General features: G+C 37.1%; 1 protein-coding gene across 3 annotated transcripts in view; it reads left to right on the forward strand.

The window, feature by feature from the left end:
- Positions 1-19,866, forward strand: part of LOC142339054 (innexin unc-9-like) — a 55,664-nt gene extending 35,798 nt beyond the window's left edge. For all 3 annotated transcript variants that reach the window (XM_075388712.1, XM_075388711.1, XM_075388713.1), the window contains 3 exons: positions 6,317-6,416; positions 7,888-8,868; positions 19,232-19,866. In XM_075388712.1, the coding sequence (XP_075244827.1) occupies positions 6,317-6,416; positions 7,888-8,868; positions 19,232-19,595 (1,445 nt within the window). In that variant the 3' untranslated portion in view covers positions 19,596-19,866. The remainder of the gene's footprint in view (positions 1-6,316; positions 6,417-7,887; positions 8,869-19,231) is intronic.
- The last annotated feature ends 929 nt before the right edge of the window (positions 19,867-20,795 follow it).

Below are 20,795 nucleotides of genomic sequence, written 5' to 3' on the forward strand. Positions count from 1 at the left end.
AGAGTGGGGAGAAACAACCCCATTTCATACTATACACATAGACCACAAGGGCCCATTTAGGCCTTGTAGTAACCAAAAGAAATTTTGTCTATTTATAGTAGATATCTTCTCTCGCTTTTTACAAGTGTATTCATCAAAAACAGCTGATGCACCAAAAACTGTTAAGTTAATAGAAAAATATTTTACTCGATTTGGAATTCCCTAACAAATAGTACATGACAACGGTACTGCATTCTTAAGTAATGATTTTGTGCACTGGACGCACGAATTCGGAATTACATTTAAACCACGGACCTCAACCTCACCTTGGACAAATGGCAAGGTTGAAGTACAAAATAAAAACTTAGCAAATTATTTGCGCAGTTTTATTAACGATACCGGATCGAATTGGGCCAGCCTTACTAATAAATTTGCCTTTGCGCATAATACTGCAATAAGTTACAGTACAGAATATACTCCGTACGAGATAGTATTCGGTATTAAACCGCAAATTCCAATTTCCCTTAAGCTTGGCTTACTACGGGACAATAGACGGAATTGTATTTCAGAGTATTGTAAAGACCTTCCCCTACACACTCACTGTGAAAACTCTTGTAAAAACGAGAAAATAGATAAACTGTTACAAAATTGACTGTCTAGTTTTATACTACAACGAGAAAATGAATTCAAAAGTAAATATAGTAAAACGTATACTCGCTGTCGGCAAATTACAAACAAAGCACACGAGTTTAGGAATAGATTTAATTTGGGTAAACCAATCAAAATCGGTCGTAAAGCTTTACTAGAGAATCACGCTAAAGGATTATTGAAATCCAAAAAGTTACTAGAGTTACGCTCTGGACCATATACTGTTACTAACACTACGTATGAAATTGTTCACGATACGACTGAACAAAAGAAAGTAGTGCATAGAAACCACTTAGTAGAAAACTTTCCTGAGGAAAAGGAAATAGACAAATTAATACAAGACTATAGTACTGACTATGATGATTCACAGGCCTACTATGATAGGTTTAACCAGTACTCAATAAATAGATTCAATCACCAAACAATAGATAACCCGGAATATATGCCGTGGCCTATTTTTAACAACGCAAAAAATCAGGCTGAACAAATAACATCACCCTAACCAGTTGAATACTCAACTACTGTTAACACGTACCGGAGTGCGCCTAACAGCCCATACAAAACAAATAGAAATGATAATGAAAGTACACTACATATCAGGAATTTGTTTAGCCACCAAAGTAGTTCACAAAGTACTACGTCCAATTCTCATACATTTAGCCCTATCATTAGTTCATCCCCCCATCCAGTAAAAACCAAACCTAATCCTAACCCAACTTATTCTGATGTCAGACCGCAGAGAACACGGACTGAACCTAAACGCTATGGAAACCCAATTCCATCCGATTTAATTCCAAAAGTTCAAAAGAATTAATTCTTTTAAACGAAGTTGTTATTAAAATATACGAAATTACAAAATTAAAATATACAAATTATAAAAATATTTAAACCAAAATTTACAAAAGTTATAATAGTCGAGCCCTAGCAACTTTAATTAGTTTAATAAACTCTCGGGTAAGAGTAAAATCTCTAAAGAGAAGCCCGTGCCCCAGAACAACAGCCGACCCATATAGTTGCTGACCAGCTATTGCTGTCTCAGGGGTCCGCCACACTCGCCAAAGCTCGAACAAATAATTCATAAATTCTTCATGGCACTCAGGGTTTGGTGCTGTTAACTTTCGCTCGAACTAAAAATTCAAAAATTTAATAATCTACTCCAATATATTCCCAGAAAAATATTGGTAACTTCAAAAATTTACCTTTTCCCCTAACCAACATTTGAGGTACTGCACTGTAGCAGGACATATCATAGTGTATTTCAATAAATTCCTATCTTTATTATTTACAAAATACTCCTGCGCAACCCGCAGCGAATAAAATTCCTCTTCAGAGAGGACAATTTGAGTTGATACATACTGCTCAGAGAAGAAAAATTTCATCTCTCTGGCATCCAACTCCAAATCTAAGCAATCGAAGGCAGAATAATTTGCCTCTTTAAACAAATTTAAATAGTTCTGTTCATTATTCTTAGAGTTAGACTAGAATTACACTAAGAATATTTCTCTATTTATACAAGAATAGAAATAAACCCCAACCAGTTAAACTTTTTTTTCACTCTGTCTTCACGGTCAACCCTCAATCAAGCAATCAGAATTGAGTATTCTACCAGTTGCGCGGATAGTAATCCGCTCTCAATAAATTATGTAAATATACTAATCAACAAAATGACAAAATGCCGTATGAACAATTAGCCAATCAGGGCTCAGTATTTTGCCATCCGCACGGACGGCCAAATTGCCATTGAGAAAATTATAAATTCCCAATCACACTGAACCGATTCATTCTTTTGAATCTCTTGTATACAACCCACATCTACACACTCTCATCTACGAAAACTCCACAATTAATTTTTAAAAATGAATTCAGAAATTGAATCTCTGTTCCCCGAGGAGGGAGAGGTTATTGAAACCGAAAACCCCAGAAGAAATTTCACTGAGGTAAATATTTTGTTCTTTCCTTTTCTATTTCGTCTGTTTTGCAAAAACAAACATATTGATAATATCACAAAATTTTTTGTGACGGCAACTTTCATTTTATATATCCATTATGCAAATTGTGAGAAACTAAACTCCGAAATTTTAACAAATCTAAACGCCGCTCACCATCAATTGTATGCAAAAACTGCAACATCATTAAAAGTCGCTCACTACGATTGTTCACATATGGACTCTAACAAAATGTACTCACTAAACAAAGTCGCTCCTTGTAAAAATGAACCACAAAATGTTGAAATTTCAAAGTTAAAGGACAAATTCTCAACCGTTTCTTTAGAGGAAAAATAGAAGCTACTATGTGTAGAGCAAGCCACCAAAGCATTAGGTGGTATTGCGGCCTTTTCGACGCTAGTAGAAATGATGCAAAACGTAGCACAATTACCACAGACGTAGATTTAACTCAAGAACAGTGTAGGCAGGCTAGATTAACTAATAAGTTAAGTATTAACGGAAAAGAAATTCCGATTAAATTAAATGTAAGAACACCTTATATAAAAAATTCCGGTCCCAATATTGGAGAAAATCCAAACGAATGTGACGATTCTGGCTGGATAATTCACGATACGTTTGAAACATATATACAGGATACAACTTTAAATGTTAACCTGCGGGGAGGTTCAGTAAATAACTGGCAAAATGTTCCCCTGCCTTGCACATTATCAGAGTACTTCAATTGACCCCCATGCTTAAAGCTGGGAGAAACAAGATAATTGATTGTTCGCTGTAAGAGAACAATTTGAAGGCAAATTGATAAAAATAGGAGATAATTATTATATCTCTAAAGAATCAGAGAAAGAACAAAGCTTTCTAATTCAAGTGTACAATAAGCCTCAATCACTTTGCAATAGCAATAATATAGTTTATCCGTCACCATACGACACACTGTATGTTGAATTTACAGGCGGATTTAATATGAATACAGGAGAGGCGCTCGAACCTCTACCTACTATAAATAGAATTACTAAACTTCCGAACAGTTCAATAAGTTGGCTTAACATCTCCCGAACTGAGATAGATTATGAGGCGCATTTGAATACTAAATTCGACTATTATCAGTACACTAATTTCCGAAGGCTACAACTCTCTGAAATAAATACTATACAACAAATTTCTGAACTAGAACGTTCACTTAAAAATCAAAACTTGCATATTCGCTTCTCAGTCATAAGCTGGCTGGTTTTCTGTTAACTAATAACAGATCTATGTTTTTAGAGACAAATGGCAATGTAGCCTGGCACTATCACTGTCCAAAATTTTATTTGCCTTTACAAGTAATGGATACTTCTTATTATTGAATGCCTGTGTTATATAAAAATGATGTTCGCGTTATCGATCCAGTTAGCAGACAAACTTTCACAACTGCTAAACAACAACCATGTAACAACAAAGAAAAGAATATTTTTCAACTAGATATTGAAAATGATAACTCTTGGATCGAATTAACTCCAAGTATAACACAAGTCACTGGGCCAGCATTATTCGCACCCAGCAATCAGAAACACAAAATGGTTTCAATGAAATTTAAAAACGGACAGGAAGTTTCTTTTCATGTCAAAGAAGACATGATTGCATTTTGGAACGATGTAACTTTAAATTCCGAAATGAAAGACGCAGCGCAAGAGTTTTCTCGTGAATTAGTTGAGATTCAACATAGTAAAAGCCAGCCTAGTAGTTATAGCAACTACTATACTTCAAAACAATATATTTAGACTCTCTAATCTCGTCACAATTCTTACACAACCGTTATATAAAAGTCTTCGGCCGAGTACACTATTATTTGGAGTAATGCAGAATTACTTTCGCTGTATTCTTGTTTGTGAAATTTATAATCGACATTGTAGTTTGCATCATTCGAGTACTACAAATACACAAAATTACAGGAACCTCAGTGAGTTTTGGAAAAGTAATACTATCAGCCACATTTAATTTACTTTTCCAGTCCATAGTGACTTCGGTATTTCGTCCTACCGAAGAAATAGACGACTCAGAACATTTAGTACAAGCCCTAACTTATAAAGAGCCGACTATAAACATATACCCTCCTATACAAAGTGAGCTACAGACAATTAGACAAGAAAGAGAAAATCAATCTAGCAATGATGATTTCCCCACCTCTCCAGTGTAAATAAATCTAATTAATTACAACTATAAATAACCTTTTGTATAAAAATTTTTTAGAATACAGCACTTGATGACAACGAATTTCTTCTACCAGCCTTTGAGGAACTCTTAGATGACCAGCCTCCATTGGAACTCCCAGCCGATATTGTAGAGCAATATCTCCTGACAACAGTGGAACCGAAATTGCATGAGCAACAAGAACAACCATCAGAACAACCACAACCAGGACCATCGCAACTTCAACCACCAGTGGCAGCAGTCCTGCCCAATACCCTAACAATGCAAGACAAAATCAATTGACAAATGAAAACAGAGCAGCTTGTGTGCAAACCCAGCTTCAAAGGGCATCCGAAGTATGACATGAGCTTGAATTATAAGCTCCAGAACCATGCTAACCTGTATAAACTCGTGTCCTACAACCCCAAAACTAAAACTTACCGCGCAAAGAACCTAGGGATTGACAAACAAATTTTGTCAGTCCCGTTCTATCTTCTCACTGCTAATTTAGAAAATTCTGAAGACAGTTACATCCGTAACCTCGAGCAGAGTTTTCTAAAAGAAAGGTACAAAAACTTTCAACTCCAGCAGCGCAACAACAGCCTGCTGCGAGAACTACGTGACTATCGTAATAAAGACTTTCGAGGCAACGACCTTTTTCGCCTCTTTGAGCCGGGGAGAGGAAGAAAAAACTTGTTTTTATCTATAATCTGTAAACCTTAACATTTATATCTGTAAATTTTTTATGCGTACCTTTTTTGTTGATGCTATGATTTTCATTTCACCCCCACTAGGAAACGGGTCGGGATGTACTAAAGTAATGCTTATGTTGAATACTTAGCTTAACTAAGCTAAGTTTTCAAATTACATCTTTCTAAAAATCGAATGATGAAATTAGCTGAACCATTCATATTGCGTAAAATGTCCGTTCAGCCAAACGGACATTTTACCGTCCAGCCAGCAGGACGAGAATTATCCCGTTCTGAGAACTATATATAGCAAAGCAAAAAACCCAACTTTGAGAAATTAAGAATTAACAACTCAGAGAAACTGAGAATTTAATATCTCCAAATTGAGAGAGTAATCTCAAATAAAAGTAATTCAAATCTGAATTGCCAAACCTTTTCTCAACTATAACGAATAACGAATAGTTAGAGATATTATCCAAATCAGAGCTTTATTCAATAAAGGATAAATAGTTACTGATTCAAGTTAGTAAAGTTTTTACTAACCTTCCCGACCTTCTCCTTTTATAAGTTAACTTTTATAACTTAAGGTTTTTAACTGTTATAACCTCATAATTTTACTTGTAAATTTATCTATGTTAGATTTCTATAAAGATTATATGAAACTTATAACTAGATCAATTAGTCAAATTTACTTACTTAGATCAATAAATGCTTTTATGAGACTTATCAGGCTTAGAAAGATAGCATATACTAGGAGTGCGACCATCGAGTCAGAGGTTTGAACCTTCGCAACCCATACCCTCTATACCCTCTAGTATAATTTGGATTCCCGATTTGGGGTAAATTGAACGATTCAACTGCTCTTTTTATAACTTTTAACTTGTTTAGCTGCCCTGGCAGTGCTGTTCTACATTCCAAACTTCTTCTGGAACAACATTGTCCACACCACCATTAACCTCAACAGTTATGTTCAGGTTCTCACCGAGGGGTAAGTCTTGTTTCTTTTTTCTATCCATATTTTAATTCCAGGGTACCCCAGAATAAATGCAACGGTTATCTTATAAGATCTTGCAGGATTCAGTAAATTAACTCACATCTTGTAAGATCTTGCAAGATTCTTGAAATTAAGGGTTATCTTGTAAAATCTCGCAACATCCTTGAAACTAAAGTTTATCTTTTAAAATCCTTCAAGTTTCTTGAAATTAACGCTTATCTTGTAACATCTTGCAAAATTCTTGAAATTAATGCTTATCTTGTATGATCTTTGCAGATTTTTAAAACTAACGCCGATCTTGTAAAATCTTGCAAGATTCTTGAAATTTGTGCTTATCTTTTAAGATCTTGCAAGATGATGTGTGATCTTGCAAGATTATTATAAGAAGAATAAACCGTCCGATTATGACTAGAGTGGATTCAAGTTCTGATTCCGAGAAGCTTCAATATACGTTATATGACTCTGATTGAAGTCACTGAGAGCTTCTGGCGTCTATGGTTACTTCGGTAGAGTCGAGTAAAACTGCTTAAAACAAGCAACTACCACGTTTTAAAATGACGGAAAATTGATGGAAGTCAACTTCTGGTTATGTATACAGGAACCTCTGGCACTTTGACTTCTGGCAAAGGAGAATTTTGGCATTTTAGTATGCGCACAAGAGTATTATCTAGCAAGCAAGAAATACTTTGTTTGATTGGATCTATTATGTTTCGCCGTTTTAGATTAGTGGGCACATAATCTTCTCACCACCGGCGCCCCCATTGTAGCCCGCATTAGGGTATATTTGCCATGATTGGGGGCCGTAGGTTATTTGACCTCTAACCTGGGGGATTCAATGGGCAAGACGCATTTTGCTGCATTTTTTGATGTCTTTGTCCTGATGCAACCAAGTCAACCTTCTGTTAAGTTAAATGACATCATGGCAACTGCCAAAATACCCATTATGGCAAACGTTCGAGGGTCTAGGCAGACACAAACAAAACTGTGAAAATGGACCAGTACTGGATTCGAACCCTTATCTCTTACTTGCAAGCCTAGTGTGCTGTCCATTTACACCAACTGGTCTTAAGCTCTCGAACTTGGGCATCTCCTATAACCATTCTCATGTTCTTTCTTTTTCTTCAAGACATCATCTCTCCATCCAAGTATACGTTAAACAAGTAGAGCTTCTTTCCTCGTTATGTTGAGCTTATTTTTTGCAAAATTTACATTAGGTTGCTCTCTCACCACTCAAATGTTTCAAAATTTGGAATATATTGATCTTTTAGAGATAGGAATTTCTATGGTCAAAATTATTCAGTTTTAGGCAGTTAATCATTAGGAAAAATGTCTTAGAAATCTGCTAAAAATGGGCTATATACAAGGAAAATTGAAAGCAAAAGCCCTCGCGTCTTTGAGCTTAACCAGTTTGTAAACAAACGTAAGAAGTGGACAAACATTCTTAATAACCCTGTTGCTTTTTAAGGGACGCGGCCATTGATTGTGAAGAACGTGGGATAGTGGCCAACCTGATGGCCAAAACTCTCCATCATTATTTCCAGAACAGAATCGATTTCCAGCCCCGCAAAGAACTCAAAGGCTTCAAGTACATCAAAAAGAAGCTGGCCGAAAACCCTCTATTCTTCTGGCTTTTCAGAGAAGATTACGGCGAATTTTTAGCGCCCTGTTATTTATTAATCAAAGTAACGTATATAGGCATAGCTTTGTTTACTATGTTTTTCCTAAACCAGATGGTCGGACCAGGGTTTTACACGTTTGGCATTGACGTCGCCAGTAATTTTCTGGCAAAATCCGACTGGAAATCAATCGCTTCGAAAAACTTTCCAAAAGTTACTCTTTGCGATATCGAAATTCGGCAAATTGGTCAGCCGAAAATCCAAACGGTTCAATGTGTGTTGACTATCAATTTATTCAACGAGAAAATATTTACAATAGTTTGGTTTTGGATGTTATTTTTGTTGTTTTCGACAACCTCGAGCTTATTGTGGTGGTTTTACAAAGTTGAGTTGATATATGTAAGAGCTAACAAAATTTTGTTTTACCTCAAAACTGCCGAAGATTATCAACAGTATCAGGAAGTGAAAATCAACGATCCTGTTTTCCAGTATTTTGTCAGGGAGTACTTAAAAGCAGACGGGGCTTTTATTCTGGAAATTATCGAGGCTAACTCGAATGCCGCATTTTGTTCAGACTTGATGATGGAAATGTGGCACCAATACAGACACTTTGTCAGGTGTCCTCCTAGTTATGATAACTTTGACCCTGGTTATAACATACGAGGGGAAGACTTCCCAGATAACATTGTGAACGAACTGGGAGGGGAAGATGATGATACAAGTGGTAAAAAAGATAAAAAGAAAAATCTTTTATGTTTTTCGAATGGAAACAAACGGAGAGCAAGTCTAAATGATGAGGAAGCTTTTCAACCAAGCGTGGCCCAGTTAAGGTGAGCTTTTGACTTAGTTCAAATCTGGAGCAAGAAAACTTGGGTCTTTTCAACAATTGCCTCCTTTTGGTACCTATGGCCTCCCCTTCTAAAATTTCTTAACCAGGTTGAACCTGGTTAAGAAATTTTAGAAGGGGAGGCCATAGGTACCAAAGGGAGGCAATTGTTGAAAAGACGTGTGTCTTAATGATCAGGCAATTTAAAACAATTTTTTTGGGGGGGGGGGATGAAGTGCGTTTTATTACATGGAGGTCGCTGGTCAAAGTCTGATCAGGAACAACATGAAGTCTGAACATGACTCAAAAGCGTCTGGATGCGGCTGGCTGTCGAGGAACCAATTTAGTATTTTTGAAAAACTAACAAAAACAATTTTTAGCAAAATTGAGGAAATGTTGTAGCTTGCTCAGGCAGAACAAGTAGCTCGTAAGAGTGCTAATAAACTCTGTTAACTTAGCAGACATAGGCTTAGAGCACGAGGTGCCTTGCAAAACATCATGCTGACTAATTAACATTAATTTTTCGTGGCCAATTGATTTGAGGATTGGTCTGCTTGCTTAAAACGGGGTAAAACGAGCAAGATTTTACAAACGATCTAAAACTGACCACTGTGTTCATTATTGTCTGAATGGGTCTGATTGTTACCGAGCACCTCTGTAACAGCTGCTCTCCTATCAATGACAAGGAATACTTCACAACCCAGTTAGATTCAGCTGCTTCAATTTTGTCCGGTTATTACGTTTTTGCGGTTAGCTTTTTTTAAAACGGTTATCCGCCATGCTGCAGAATGACATTGCAATTCATTATACTCACTTAGTTCCCATAACTATTTGCTCTAGAGCAATTTGCTTCGCATAGAATACACGAACAATTCCAAAACGGAACAACCAAAACTTTTTGAGTTTCTGTCATTAATTCAATTAATAAAAAAACCGCAAAACCACTTGTGTCCTGTTCTATATAACTGTCATAGCTACTGAATAGTGCGACGAAGTTCAATCTCTTTTGTGTTTTTTTTCAGAGAGTTTCTTTTCAACAATTAAGGTTAACATATGTAGCGCGAATTACATTTTGTACTTCGTCATTCAAACGCTCAAAAACGATGAGGTTCATTAAAGCCAGTAAGATAAAGTGACTACTGATTCTTTCGTTCGAACGTCCTCTCAGAACGATACATTCAGAATGTCAACGTCTGTCCTTTTGCATCAGGTCAATAATAGTGTGGTACAATAGTACATTTTTAGTTTGGGGTTATTGTTTGGTGTAGCTAAATTGGTTCATTTTATGTTTAATTTAATTTAGTTCATTTCATCTACCTTTATTTTGTTCTTTCATTTAGTTCCAGTTTTGAAGATCGAATCTTATGATTTCATACTTGTAAATTTGTTTACATCCTGTGCATGATCTTTTGTCTGTTCACATTGTCTCGTGATTGTAAGTTGCCGCATTTAGTAATGTAATCTTATGAACAAATTGTTAATCAGTTTTGTTAAACTTGTGTAATTTCATTCTCCTCAATTTCGTAATTCAAAATAGTTGACTCTCTCTTTAACTAGAATCCGATTCGCCAAAGTCTTAATTCAGACGTATCAAAAGTTTGGTATCTTTCGCTGAGCGAAATACTCTAAAAATAATTGAAAGCGATTTCGCTACGCCAAATCGACTTAAATTCTGTAACTCGAATAGTTAATTCTAAAGCAACAAATAATAGCGTTAATTCGCTCCGCCAAATCACCCCTAATTAGCCGCTGTAGAAAAATTTAATTGGTTCCACGAAACAACTCATTCCTACAAATTGTAAATCTGTACGACATGGCGCAGCCAGATCGAGAATCGAGAAAAACACCGTTGTCGATAGAGCCATTTTGGGAACGACCAACTTCAGACCCACCAATCAGATGGGAGAAATGGAGAATTCAAGTAAAACTAGCGATTCTCGCCCGAGAGAATATCACTATAGACACATTGCTACAACCCAAACCATCGACAGTTCGTGTGCCAGCGGAACCGAAGTACGAGATGCCGATTGAGGACACAACCGAGGAAGCAGAGAGAGAGCGTCGAATAAGAAACAACCAGTTGAAGTTGCAATGGGAACTAAAATGTCAAAAGATAACAGAAGCGGGAATACTATGCGGGGAATATCCATGGAATTTGTGTGACCAAAAATGCGTATCTCTGTTGTACCTAAGTATTGGTACTGAAGGAAGACGATTGCTAACACAAAAAATTCCGCACGATAATATTTACGATTTGACTACCCTCAAACTCTGGGAAATGATGGAGATTGCATTTATCCGCCCAAGAAACATCACATTTGATCGATATGTGTTCTTCTCTCGGAAGCAGAAAAAGGGCGAAACTGTAGAGCAATTCTACATCATCCTGAAAGAATTGGCTGAAAATTGCGACTTTGAAAACCGTGAAGAAGCAATCATCAGGGACATTTTCATCACTAACATGTTGGATGATGACATTCAGCGAGAGCTCCTACGGGATACAGTTGAACCAGAGAGGGCACTCAGCATTGCAGTCAACATGGAAATGGGTAATCAGAATCAGCAAAGAATTTCATCTAATAACGGAGCAACTGGCAGTACGGTGAACGCAATACAACAATTCAATCGATTTCGCGGCGCGGGTGTACGTGGAAATCAATCAAGCAGAGCAGTCAACAACCGCGCATCCGTTGGACAATGTCGTGGTTGTGGTCAAATCTGGACACCAACACATCGTCAGGTTTGCCCCGCAATGGGTAAGAAATGTAACCACTGTGGTTTGCAAAACCATTTTGCTAAGGTATGTCGTCGAAGACTTAATAATACAAGAAACACTCAACAAACCAATCACATTAACACTGTAGAAACAGCCGAAACATCTAATCAAAATTCTAGTCAGGAAAATCAGAACGTCAACTATATCAATTATAATGAGCAAATCAACTCGGATGATTCTTCGGATGATAATTACGTTGCAACAGTTGAAAATATGAGTTCACCAAATTTAGCACTGAAAAATTTGTCATTAACGATTGGAAACACAAACTGTGATTTACTTCTCGACTCCGGTAGTGGTTGTACCATTTTTAATATGTCACTTGCAAGAGAAATAATGCTCAACTGTGCTCAATCACAATGGTTGGAGAAAAAACCATTGGAATTGAAGTCATTTTCTAACGATATCGTTCAACCTCTCGGCACTTTGAAAACGCCGGTAAAATGTAATGATTGAAGCATTCAGAGAGCAAAAATAACAGTTGTAGCTGATGGGTTTCGACCAATATTAGGACGAGATCTTTTTGATCAGTTAGGCATCACAATTTCTCAGAAGCCTTGTCCGCAAACAGAGGTTAACAATATAGATCAACCTTGTGCAATAAAGAAATCACTGGCAAAGGAGTTTCCTGATTTGATATCCCGAATCGGAAAATCAAAAAATCACACGGTCAATTCAAAATTCCCCAAAAATTGTCGAGTAATACATCAAAAATGACGAAAAGTGCCCATACACCTTCAACCGAAAGTGAAAATTGAATTAGAAAAACTGTTAAATGAAGGACATATCGAAAAGTTAAACAACTGTTCTGATCAATTTTTCATATCTCCGATTGTCATTACGGTAAAAAAGGACAAATCAATCAAAATAGCACTTGATTCAAAAATCCTAAACAAAGCTATTCATAAAAACAAGTATCAAATGCCCAATATAGATTCGCTAATTAAAACAATTTCGCAAACACTGTCAACGGCGCCGCAGGAAACTGCTTATTTCACGACTCTTGATTTGCAATACGCTTATAGTCAACTAAAGTTACACAGTGATACGGCCCGCCATTGTAATTTTAATATTGTTAGCGGAGATATGACCGGCACATATCGATTTAAAACTGGATTTTACGGTTTAACGGATATGCCAGCTGAATTCCAAAAAGCTATTGATTGTACCCTTGCCTGTTTGGAAAATACTTTCTGTTTCTTAGATGATATTTTGATCGTTAGCAGAGGTGGAATCGAAAAACATTTAGATTTGGTACGAAAATGCCTAATAAAACTAGATCTAGAAAACTTACGCATAAATCTTGCAAAATGTCATTTCGCGAAAGAAACGATTGAATGGCTCGGTCATAACATTACACAATCAGGTGTAACCCCACTTTCAAGTAAAACGGATGCAATTGGAAAATTATCGGCACCTACTAATCTTAAAAAACTTCGATCTTTTATGGGTTCAGTACACCATTTCGGAAAATTTATCCCGAATTTGTCACAATTATGTTACCCCCTGCGACCATTGCTTAAGAAAAATTCAAAATTTCTTTGGACGGAAGAGCACGATAAACAGTTTTCTCTAATAAAAGAACAAATTACGGAAACCACTGAAAAAAAAACATTTCAACCCGGAATTAGAAACACGAATTAAATGTGACGCCTCACGTAAAGGATTGGGATGTGCATTGGAACAACGAAAACCTAATGGGTGGCATACAGTAGCATTTGCGTCACGATTTGTGAACTCTGTTGAAGACAGATATAGTATAAACGAACTAGAACTTCTGGGTGTTGTTTGGTCCGTGGAACATTTTAAGTATTATTTATACGGCAAAACTTTTACTGTGATAACTGATCATAGAGCACTTCTCTCAATCATGAGAAAAAATAGATCTAACAAATCATATAATAGTAGACTGACACGTTGGGTAGATCGTTTACTACCATTTGACTTCTCGATTCATCACCTTCCGGGCACAAAAATGGGATTAGTGGATTATATCTCTCGCGACCCGCATCAACAAGCTGTTAATATATCTGCATATGACGAGCAATTTATTGTAGCTAAATTGGGTGTAATTAAACGTAGTGCGAAACGCTTCTTATTAAATGCCGAAAATTACGTCGATTTCGCAGCGCGAAATCTATCTACAAAATGCGTCGTAAATAATCCAAATTCCACTAATAACTTATGCAGTGAATTCGCACCGCGAAATCCAGAACACTCTACAACCACGCAAATTGACGACTCAATTAGCGAATTAACAATCAATAATTCAAATTCCATCCCCAAAATCGAGACAACTTCCAACGAATCGCAACGAAATTCAAGAACGTCTACATGATGTCCCAATCAACTTCCGATGATGAAACGCTGATGACAGTTAAACAATCGACTCCATCGAGAGTACGTTTTGCAGAAGAGGGACCTTCAACAGCACAAGCAGCACCCGTGACTCCAATAACACCCACAACCGAAACAACAGCCACTTCGCCGTCAGTAGACGATCTTTACCTGGACTCTTTCAACTTCGCGCTCTCCAAGATCTTCTCCAGCTCCCTAATGGCCAGCCTGACAACCAAGGACGCGATTTTGAAGGAGATCCGCGACTGCATTCTGACGGACAACGAAGATAGATGTAGACAAATATCCCCCTACATCCATTCCTTCTGGAAAGACTTGCATGTAAAGAACGGGTATGTCTGCATAGATGACAGGATTGCTCTGCCCCATGCGATCAAAGATGCCTATGTAGACGCCATCAACGCAACTCATCCTGGCACATGGGGAATGACTGATATGGCAACACACGCGTGGTGGCCATATATGCACAGGGACATAGCTACCAAAACAGCAACGTGCAACCCCTGTGTCAAGATTGGTAAAAATTTAAAACCTATTATACCAGCAAATAAATGGCCATAATTAAAGTTATGTAAAGTTCCTAATGAAGAAATTCAAATTGATTTTGGAGGACCCATCTATAATGAAAAAAATCAGATTTATTTTCTTGCATGTATTGATCGATTTTCGAAATTCCCAACAGCAGAAGTATTTGATAGAGCTAATGCAGATAATATTTTAAAGTTTCTTCAAGAGTATGTTTTGCTACACGGCATACCCCGTGCGATTGGATTGGATCAAGCTCGATGTCAAACGGGGCAACAAATTAAAACATTTTGTAGTCAAAATAACATACAGCTAATCGAGGCGCCAATACACGACCACAGAGCAATTGGTTTGGTTGAAAGACTAATTCAAACAATCAAGAATCGCTTAGCCTGTATTAAAACGGCGGCGCAAAATCAATTTAATGTGAAAGCATCAATAAATTCAATAATTTATCAGCTACGAATATGTCGTCAAAAGACTATTAACATATCACCATTTGAGGCACATTTTGGCAGAAAAGCGAATACACCATTAAGCAATATAACGACTAAACCAGACCCAAAAAGTTTAACTTACAAAAACATTCTAAACAAATATTTAGATTTGGAGACTGTCAGATGGGACCAGCTCATCACAGACGAAAACTGGAACAATGATGAGCGTAGCGACATTGAAATAGAGGTGAACAAGAACAAACTGGGCAAAGAGGCGATGAAACGACAAAAGGAGGACCCAAAAAAGGAATCGAGATTAATTTCTCATCCAGATGTCGGCCAATCTATACCCAGAACAGAAACATCACTGGTGGTAAAATTGGCTAAAAAGAGACCGCGCACATAAAGATCAAAGAAAAGTCTCGATGGCTTATATGACGTCCTAGCACCAGGATCGTCAGTAATTAAAACAAATGGACATACTTCAGTGATTAAAGAACCGGGCAAGAGAGATGTGACAATCAGGAACTCAAATCTAGCAAAGTTTGGGACGAAGGCGGAACGTGACACAGAATTGCAGGTATACGCTAACCGACGTCCAAAACTTCCCACGGGCAAAACAACTGAGGAACTCATAAACCATCACGCAAAGGAGTCCAGGAAAAAGTTAGAAGGAGGGAAACGAATGAAACATAGAAAAGTGGCAGATGACGTCAGTACAGTGTCGTCAATTCACTCCAATGTTACATGTGCCCTCCGAGTAAGAATGCCAACAAAGCCTAAAAGACAACTGTCAACGGCGCCGCCAAATCAACCCACCGAATCGAGTAACGATCTCGCGGTGCCAATGGAATTACCTGCCACACGCATTGTCATCGCGGAGCCACCGAGCAGGCCAAAGAGAAAAGCAGCTACAAAAGCATCAGAGCATTACTTCCCTCAAAAAGAAAACGCTCCACAATATCGACCACAGAATCGGATGAGTCTGTGACTTCAGTTCAAACTTGCCCTCCCACAACCTCAAGTACTGGAGCAATTGGGAAACAAAGAAGACGACAAAACATCAAGAAACAACAAACTGAAAATAAATCAATAATCTCGGCCATACAAACTGCTGCAGCACAGTCTAATCAAGAGGAATCTAACTTTACAGTCGGCCCATGCTCTCCAACAACCTCATACCCTACTCAATTCTACGTCTCCCCCAATTACGAAGAACCAGAGTTGTCCATGACAGTTGGCGAAGCGGAGAGACATTACGAAAGTGAGAGTGAATAATGTGCATTTGAGTAAAACTGTTGCGTTCAAAACTCTGATTAAAACATTACAGTATTAATTACTCTAACAAGTACATATGACTATTAATTTTCTGATAAATAACATGTTATTTATTTCCGCCAAGGGGGAAATGTGGTACAATAGTACATTTTTAGTTTGGGGTTAGTGTTTGGTGTAGCTAAATTGGTTCATTTTATGTTTAATTTAATTTAGTTCATTTCATCTACCTTTATTTTGTTCATTCATTTAGTTCCAGTTTTGAAGATCGAATCTTATGATTTCATACTTGTAAATTTGTTTACATCCTGTGCATGATCTTTTGTCTGTTCACATTGTCTCGTGATTGTAAGTTGCCGCATTTAGTAATGTAATCTTATGAACAAATTGTTAATCAGTTTTGTTAATTTTGTCTAATTTCATTCTCCTCAATTTCGTAATTAAAAATAGTTGACTCTCTCTTTAACTAGAATCCGATTCGCCAAAGTCTTAATTCAGACGTATCAAAAGTTTGGTATCTTTCGCTGAGCGAAATACTCTACAAATAATTGGAGGCGATTTCGCTACGCGAAATCGACCTTAATTCTGTAACTCGAATAGTTAATTCTAAAGCAACAAATAATAGCGTTAATTCGCTCCGCCAAATCACCCCTAATTAGCCGCTGTAGAAAAAGCTAATTGGTGCCACGAAACAACTCATTCCTACAAATTGTAAATCTGTACGACAAATAGTAAAACTGTACAATCACTAAGATAATTTACAGAAGCTTTGTGCCTCAAGGCAGAGTATGTCATTTTAATATGAACAAAATTGCAAATATCATCAACTCCCTGAAATGTTATTTTCGCAAACTTTACTCAGACTGCTAGACACGTGGTTTTACTTTTCAAAAATTCAAATCTGATTGATTCTAGACATGTAATTCGACATAATGTGAAGAGTTTTCATTTACGTCATTTTTACAGTGCAAATATTGTGTCAATAGAAATTTCATAACTGTAAAACAGAACTGTTGAAAATAGTGTACTAACAAGTGAATTCATCTTAAACTTATCGGGCAGAATCTGGTTCATACTTGTGAAAGGCTTTGTAGGTCGTGCCATGGACTCGATTACGATTTGCTGATGGTTGCGGCATCTTGGTCGATTTTGAGTTGATTTTTTATTTCATGTACGATATTCCAATACTACTGATAGTTGGAAAACATTCTGACGATCGTGAACTAATCGATAGGACATTGCTCCAGTGTAGTACTAGAGATTGTTTTAGTTGCTTTTCTAACTACACTTCCTGTCCGGTTACTCATGCAACTAGAATCCATATCTTCCTGCTGAAAAACAATTCTCAACGGCTCAAATCCTTGTCCTGATTGTTGTGCTCGTTTCCCTGGAAAAATTCAACTGCATGACGTCTCCAACGCTACAAGGTTGAATGCTAGGTATTGAAATCAAATAAGAAACCTGCCTGTTTTTTCGCTGACACGAATATATTTTCCTCTTCGAGAAAAAGTGCGATATGTAGTATTTTGCAGCTCTTTAGAATTGCGTTTTGAGCTGTGAGAAACTTCATCTTTTTAGCAAACTGTGTTCGCTGTATTAAAATTGAAGATGTTTGCCTTTGTTTTTTTCCTGTCTTCAACGTTCACTATAGTTGTTGGTGCTTTGTATCTGCTCATTTCTCGCTGTGTGCATGTTTTTTGTCAGTGGCTTTCTGAAGTTCCTGAGTCGTTCTCACTGAACAACAGCTTCCTTTTTATCAGGCTGTATTCTGAATGCTGTTGTTTGTATATTCTTTTCGTCTGATAACAGATTTGATTTCGCAATTTGAGCAAACGTTCTAATACTGATTTGATTAGAACGTAGTGATAGTGGAGGTAGTTCGAGTTTGATTTTCAGTTTCTTTGTACGTATGATATTTCAATAATACTGGTAGTTAATCAAATTGTTAAGAGGCGTGAACGAATCGATAGGGCTTTGCTAGAGTATAGTTTTAAATATTGCTTTACATGTTATTCTAACTTTACTTTCCATTTTGCCATTGAATGAGTTTGTGTATTCATTAAGTTCAGCTCCAACAACCGCAACATTTTCGATGTAACATATATAATACAAACTGTTCAGGATGTGGGAAAATATCCCAGAGCTGTCCTCAATGACCCGATATATCTAATTTTTGAATTCTAGCCATAGAAGATTAGGTATCTTTTCATCAACAGCACCCCAATTCCGAGAGTGGATGAAATTCTCGAAAAAATGAATAAATGACTGTGTGAATAATTGACCAATCAGAGAGCACGAGTTCTTCATATGGCACTAAACACTGGTCCACTATAGTGCTGAGACTGATATTAGCTCCTCTGAAGCGCAGACTTATTAGCACATCCCGAGCACTTCCTAATTTTCCAATGAATGTGTTTTTTCATTTAGTAAGCTCAGCTCCAACAATCAAAACGTCGTTGATGTTACGTATGTGTTATAAAATACTAAAGATCCGCACATGAGTCTCCGACTTAGAGGAGCTAATTTTACTGTCAGCACGCAGCTCACGGCCATGTGAAAAACTTGGGCTATCTGATTGGTCAATTATTCGCACATTTAATTTCTATTCGAGAATTTCCTCCGCTTTTGGAATTGGGGCCATTGCTGCAAAGATCCCTAATCTCTTGTGGTTCAATTCCCTTCTATACTGTTAAGATTCAAAAATTAGATATACGAGGTCTTTGAGGACAACTTTGGGATCTTTTGCGTTGGTGCCCCCAGTACGTAATGCGCCCCCAGTTAAAGAGCACGTACCAATACATAAAAAATCATTATGTTATGTAAATGGGGGAGGGGGTGGGGACAAACGAAAAAGATCCCAACTTTTATTAATATTCAAAAAATTAAAAGAAACCTTTAACTGGTGACTGCCACGCGGAAATTTCTTCTGTTTTATCTTTAATGATTGATCGTATAGAACTGAGCTGAGACGTAATCTAATTTTGTTGATATTTTAGGCAGCAAACACTGACAGAATTGCTAAATGGCGCAAAACAGAGTAACATCAACCAACTAACCCGAAGAAGTCCTCAAACAGACCAAGAATTAACCCAACGAAACCCTGAAACAAACAACAACAATAACAACAACTTCAACGACACTTTTATGAACATAAAACCCAACGGAGGCGTTTCGAAATTAAAGAAGAGACAAAACAAAACTGGTCAAAGTTTGGGTAAGGAACCGAGGGAACGCAAAGTACTATTAGAGCGATTCTTAGACGATTGCAATGCAGACAGCACGGCCAGGTTGGAACAAAGTGGGGCAGCCAATCAGAGCAAAGAGACACAAGGGGGATTAACTGCTGAAACTGAAACCTAGAAATCTAATGTAATAACCCAAATTGTGGTCTATGAAGCTTACAAAGTTGTTACTTCATCGGAGCTCTGATGTAATGGTAGCATACCTGGACAAGGTTTGAACCGTGCGACCTTTTTAAAAATTGCCTCCCCGATTGCAAAAAGTAATTAAAGCCAATTCTTGAAAAAAAAGAATTAAGTGAGCGATTTGTTAACCAATCAGAATTTATCTGAACTGTGGGCTTATGTGCGGATCTTGAGTATTATGTAATACAACGTTGAGTATAGTTTAGAAGGGGGAGCAATTGTCTACTATGTCCAAAGGGAAAGCCAATTGTTGAAACCATCCAATTCCTCTAAGCTCTAACTTTTCAGCAGTGAATGAAGTTAGTTAATACCACAGTTGCGTTGCTACAATAATAATTTTTAGCGATAACCTTTAAGTATTAAAAAATTGTGACCGATATGGTGCTGGTTTCATCTTTTACAGAATTATTTTTGTCACTTTTGTTAGCTGATTTTAAGTCGAATAGTTACATGATAATCGAATTGAAAACTTTGCCCGTTTTTTTAGATAGCTCCTTTTAACAAATTGCAAGAACAATAGCGAGAAAGGTCTATTTCAGCTGTGGAGAAAAAAAAATCGACTCTTAATGTTATTTTTACGAAAAAAATTAACAGGGAACACTACCTGTTGTGCGACTGGTTTGACAGAAATAAGCTGACAGTAAATTTCTCTAAGTGTAACTTGACCTGTTTTGCAAAAAGAGAAACTGCGAATATATTACAATTACAAGGAATAACATTGTATGCCAAGGAGAGTACTAAATACCTTGGTGTACACATTGATAAAAAAATCTTTAAAACGCACATAGGAGAAATCAAGAGCAAGCTTAGAAAGACAATTTTTTTGTTTCTACCAATACAAAAATAGATTCAGAAGGGATACTTTGATTTAAACAAACTCTATGTCTAACCACTTCTGCAGTATGGTGTACTAATTTATGGTTGCGCAAGCAAATTGGAGCTTAAACAACTTAACTGGCCCCAAAACCACATACTCAGGATAAAATTTGGACTGAAAAAAAAATCAATAGCGGCCGCGAGGTCAAAGAGAAATTTAAATTATTGCCACTTATGGAATTGCATCTGTACGAGTTGTTAAATTTGATGAGTAAGAGTTTAAGATCAAGTTCTGACTGTGGCTATGAATTACAAATCT

This window comes from Convolutriloba macropyga, chromosome 5 (genome assembly GCF_964194025.1).
Source record: "Convolutriloba macropyga chromosome 5, txConMacr16.3, whole genome shotgun sequence".
NCBI lineage: Eukaryota > Metazoa > Xenacoelomorpha > Acoela > Convolutidae > Convolutriloba > Convolutriloba macropyga.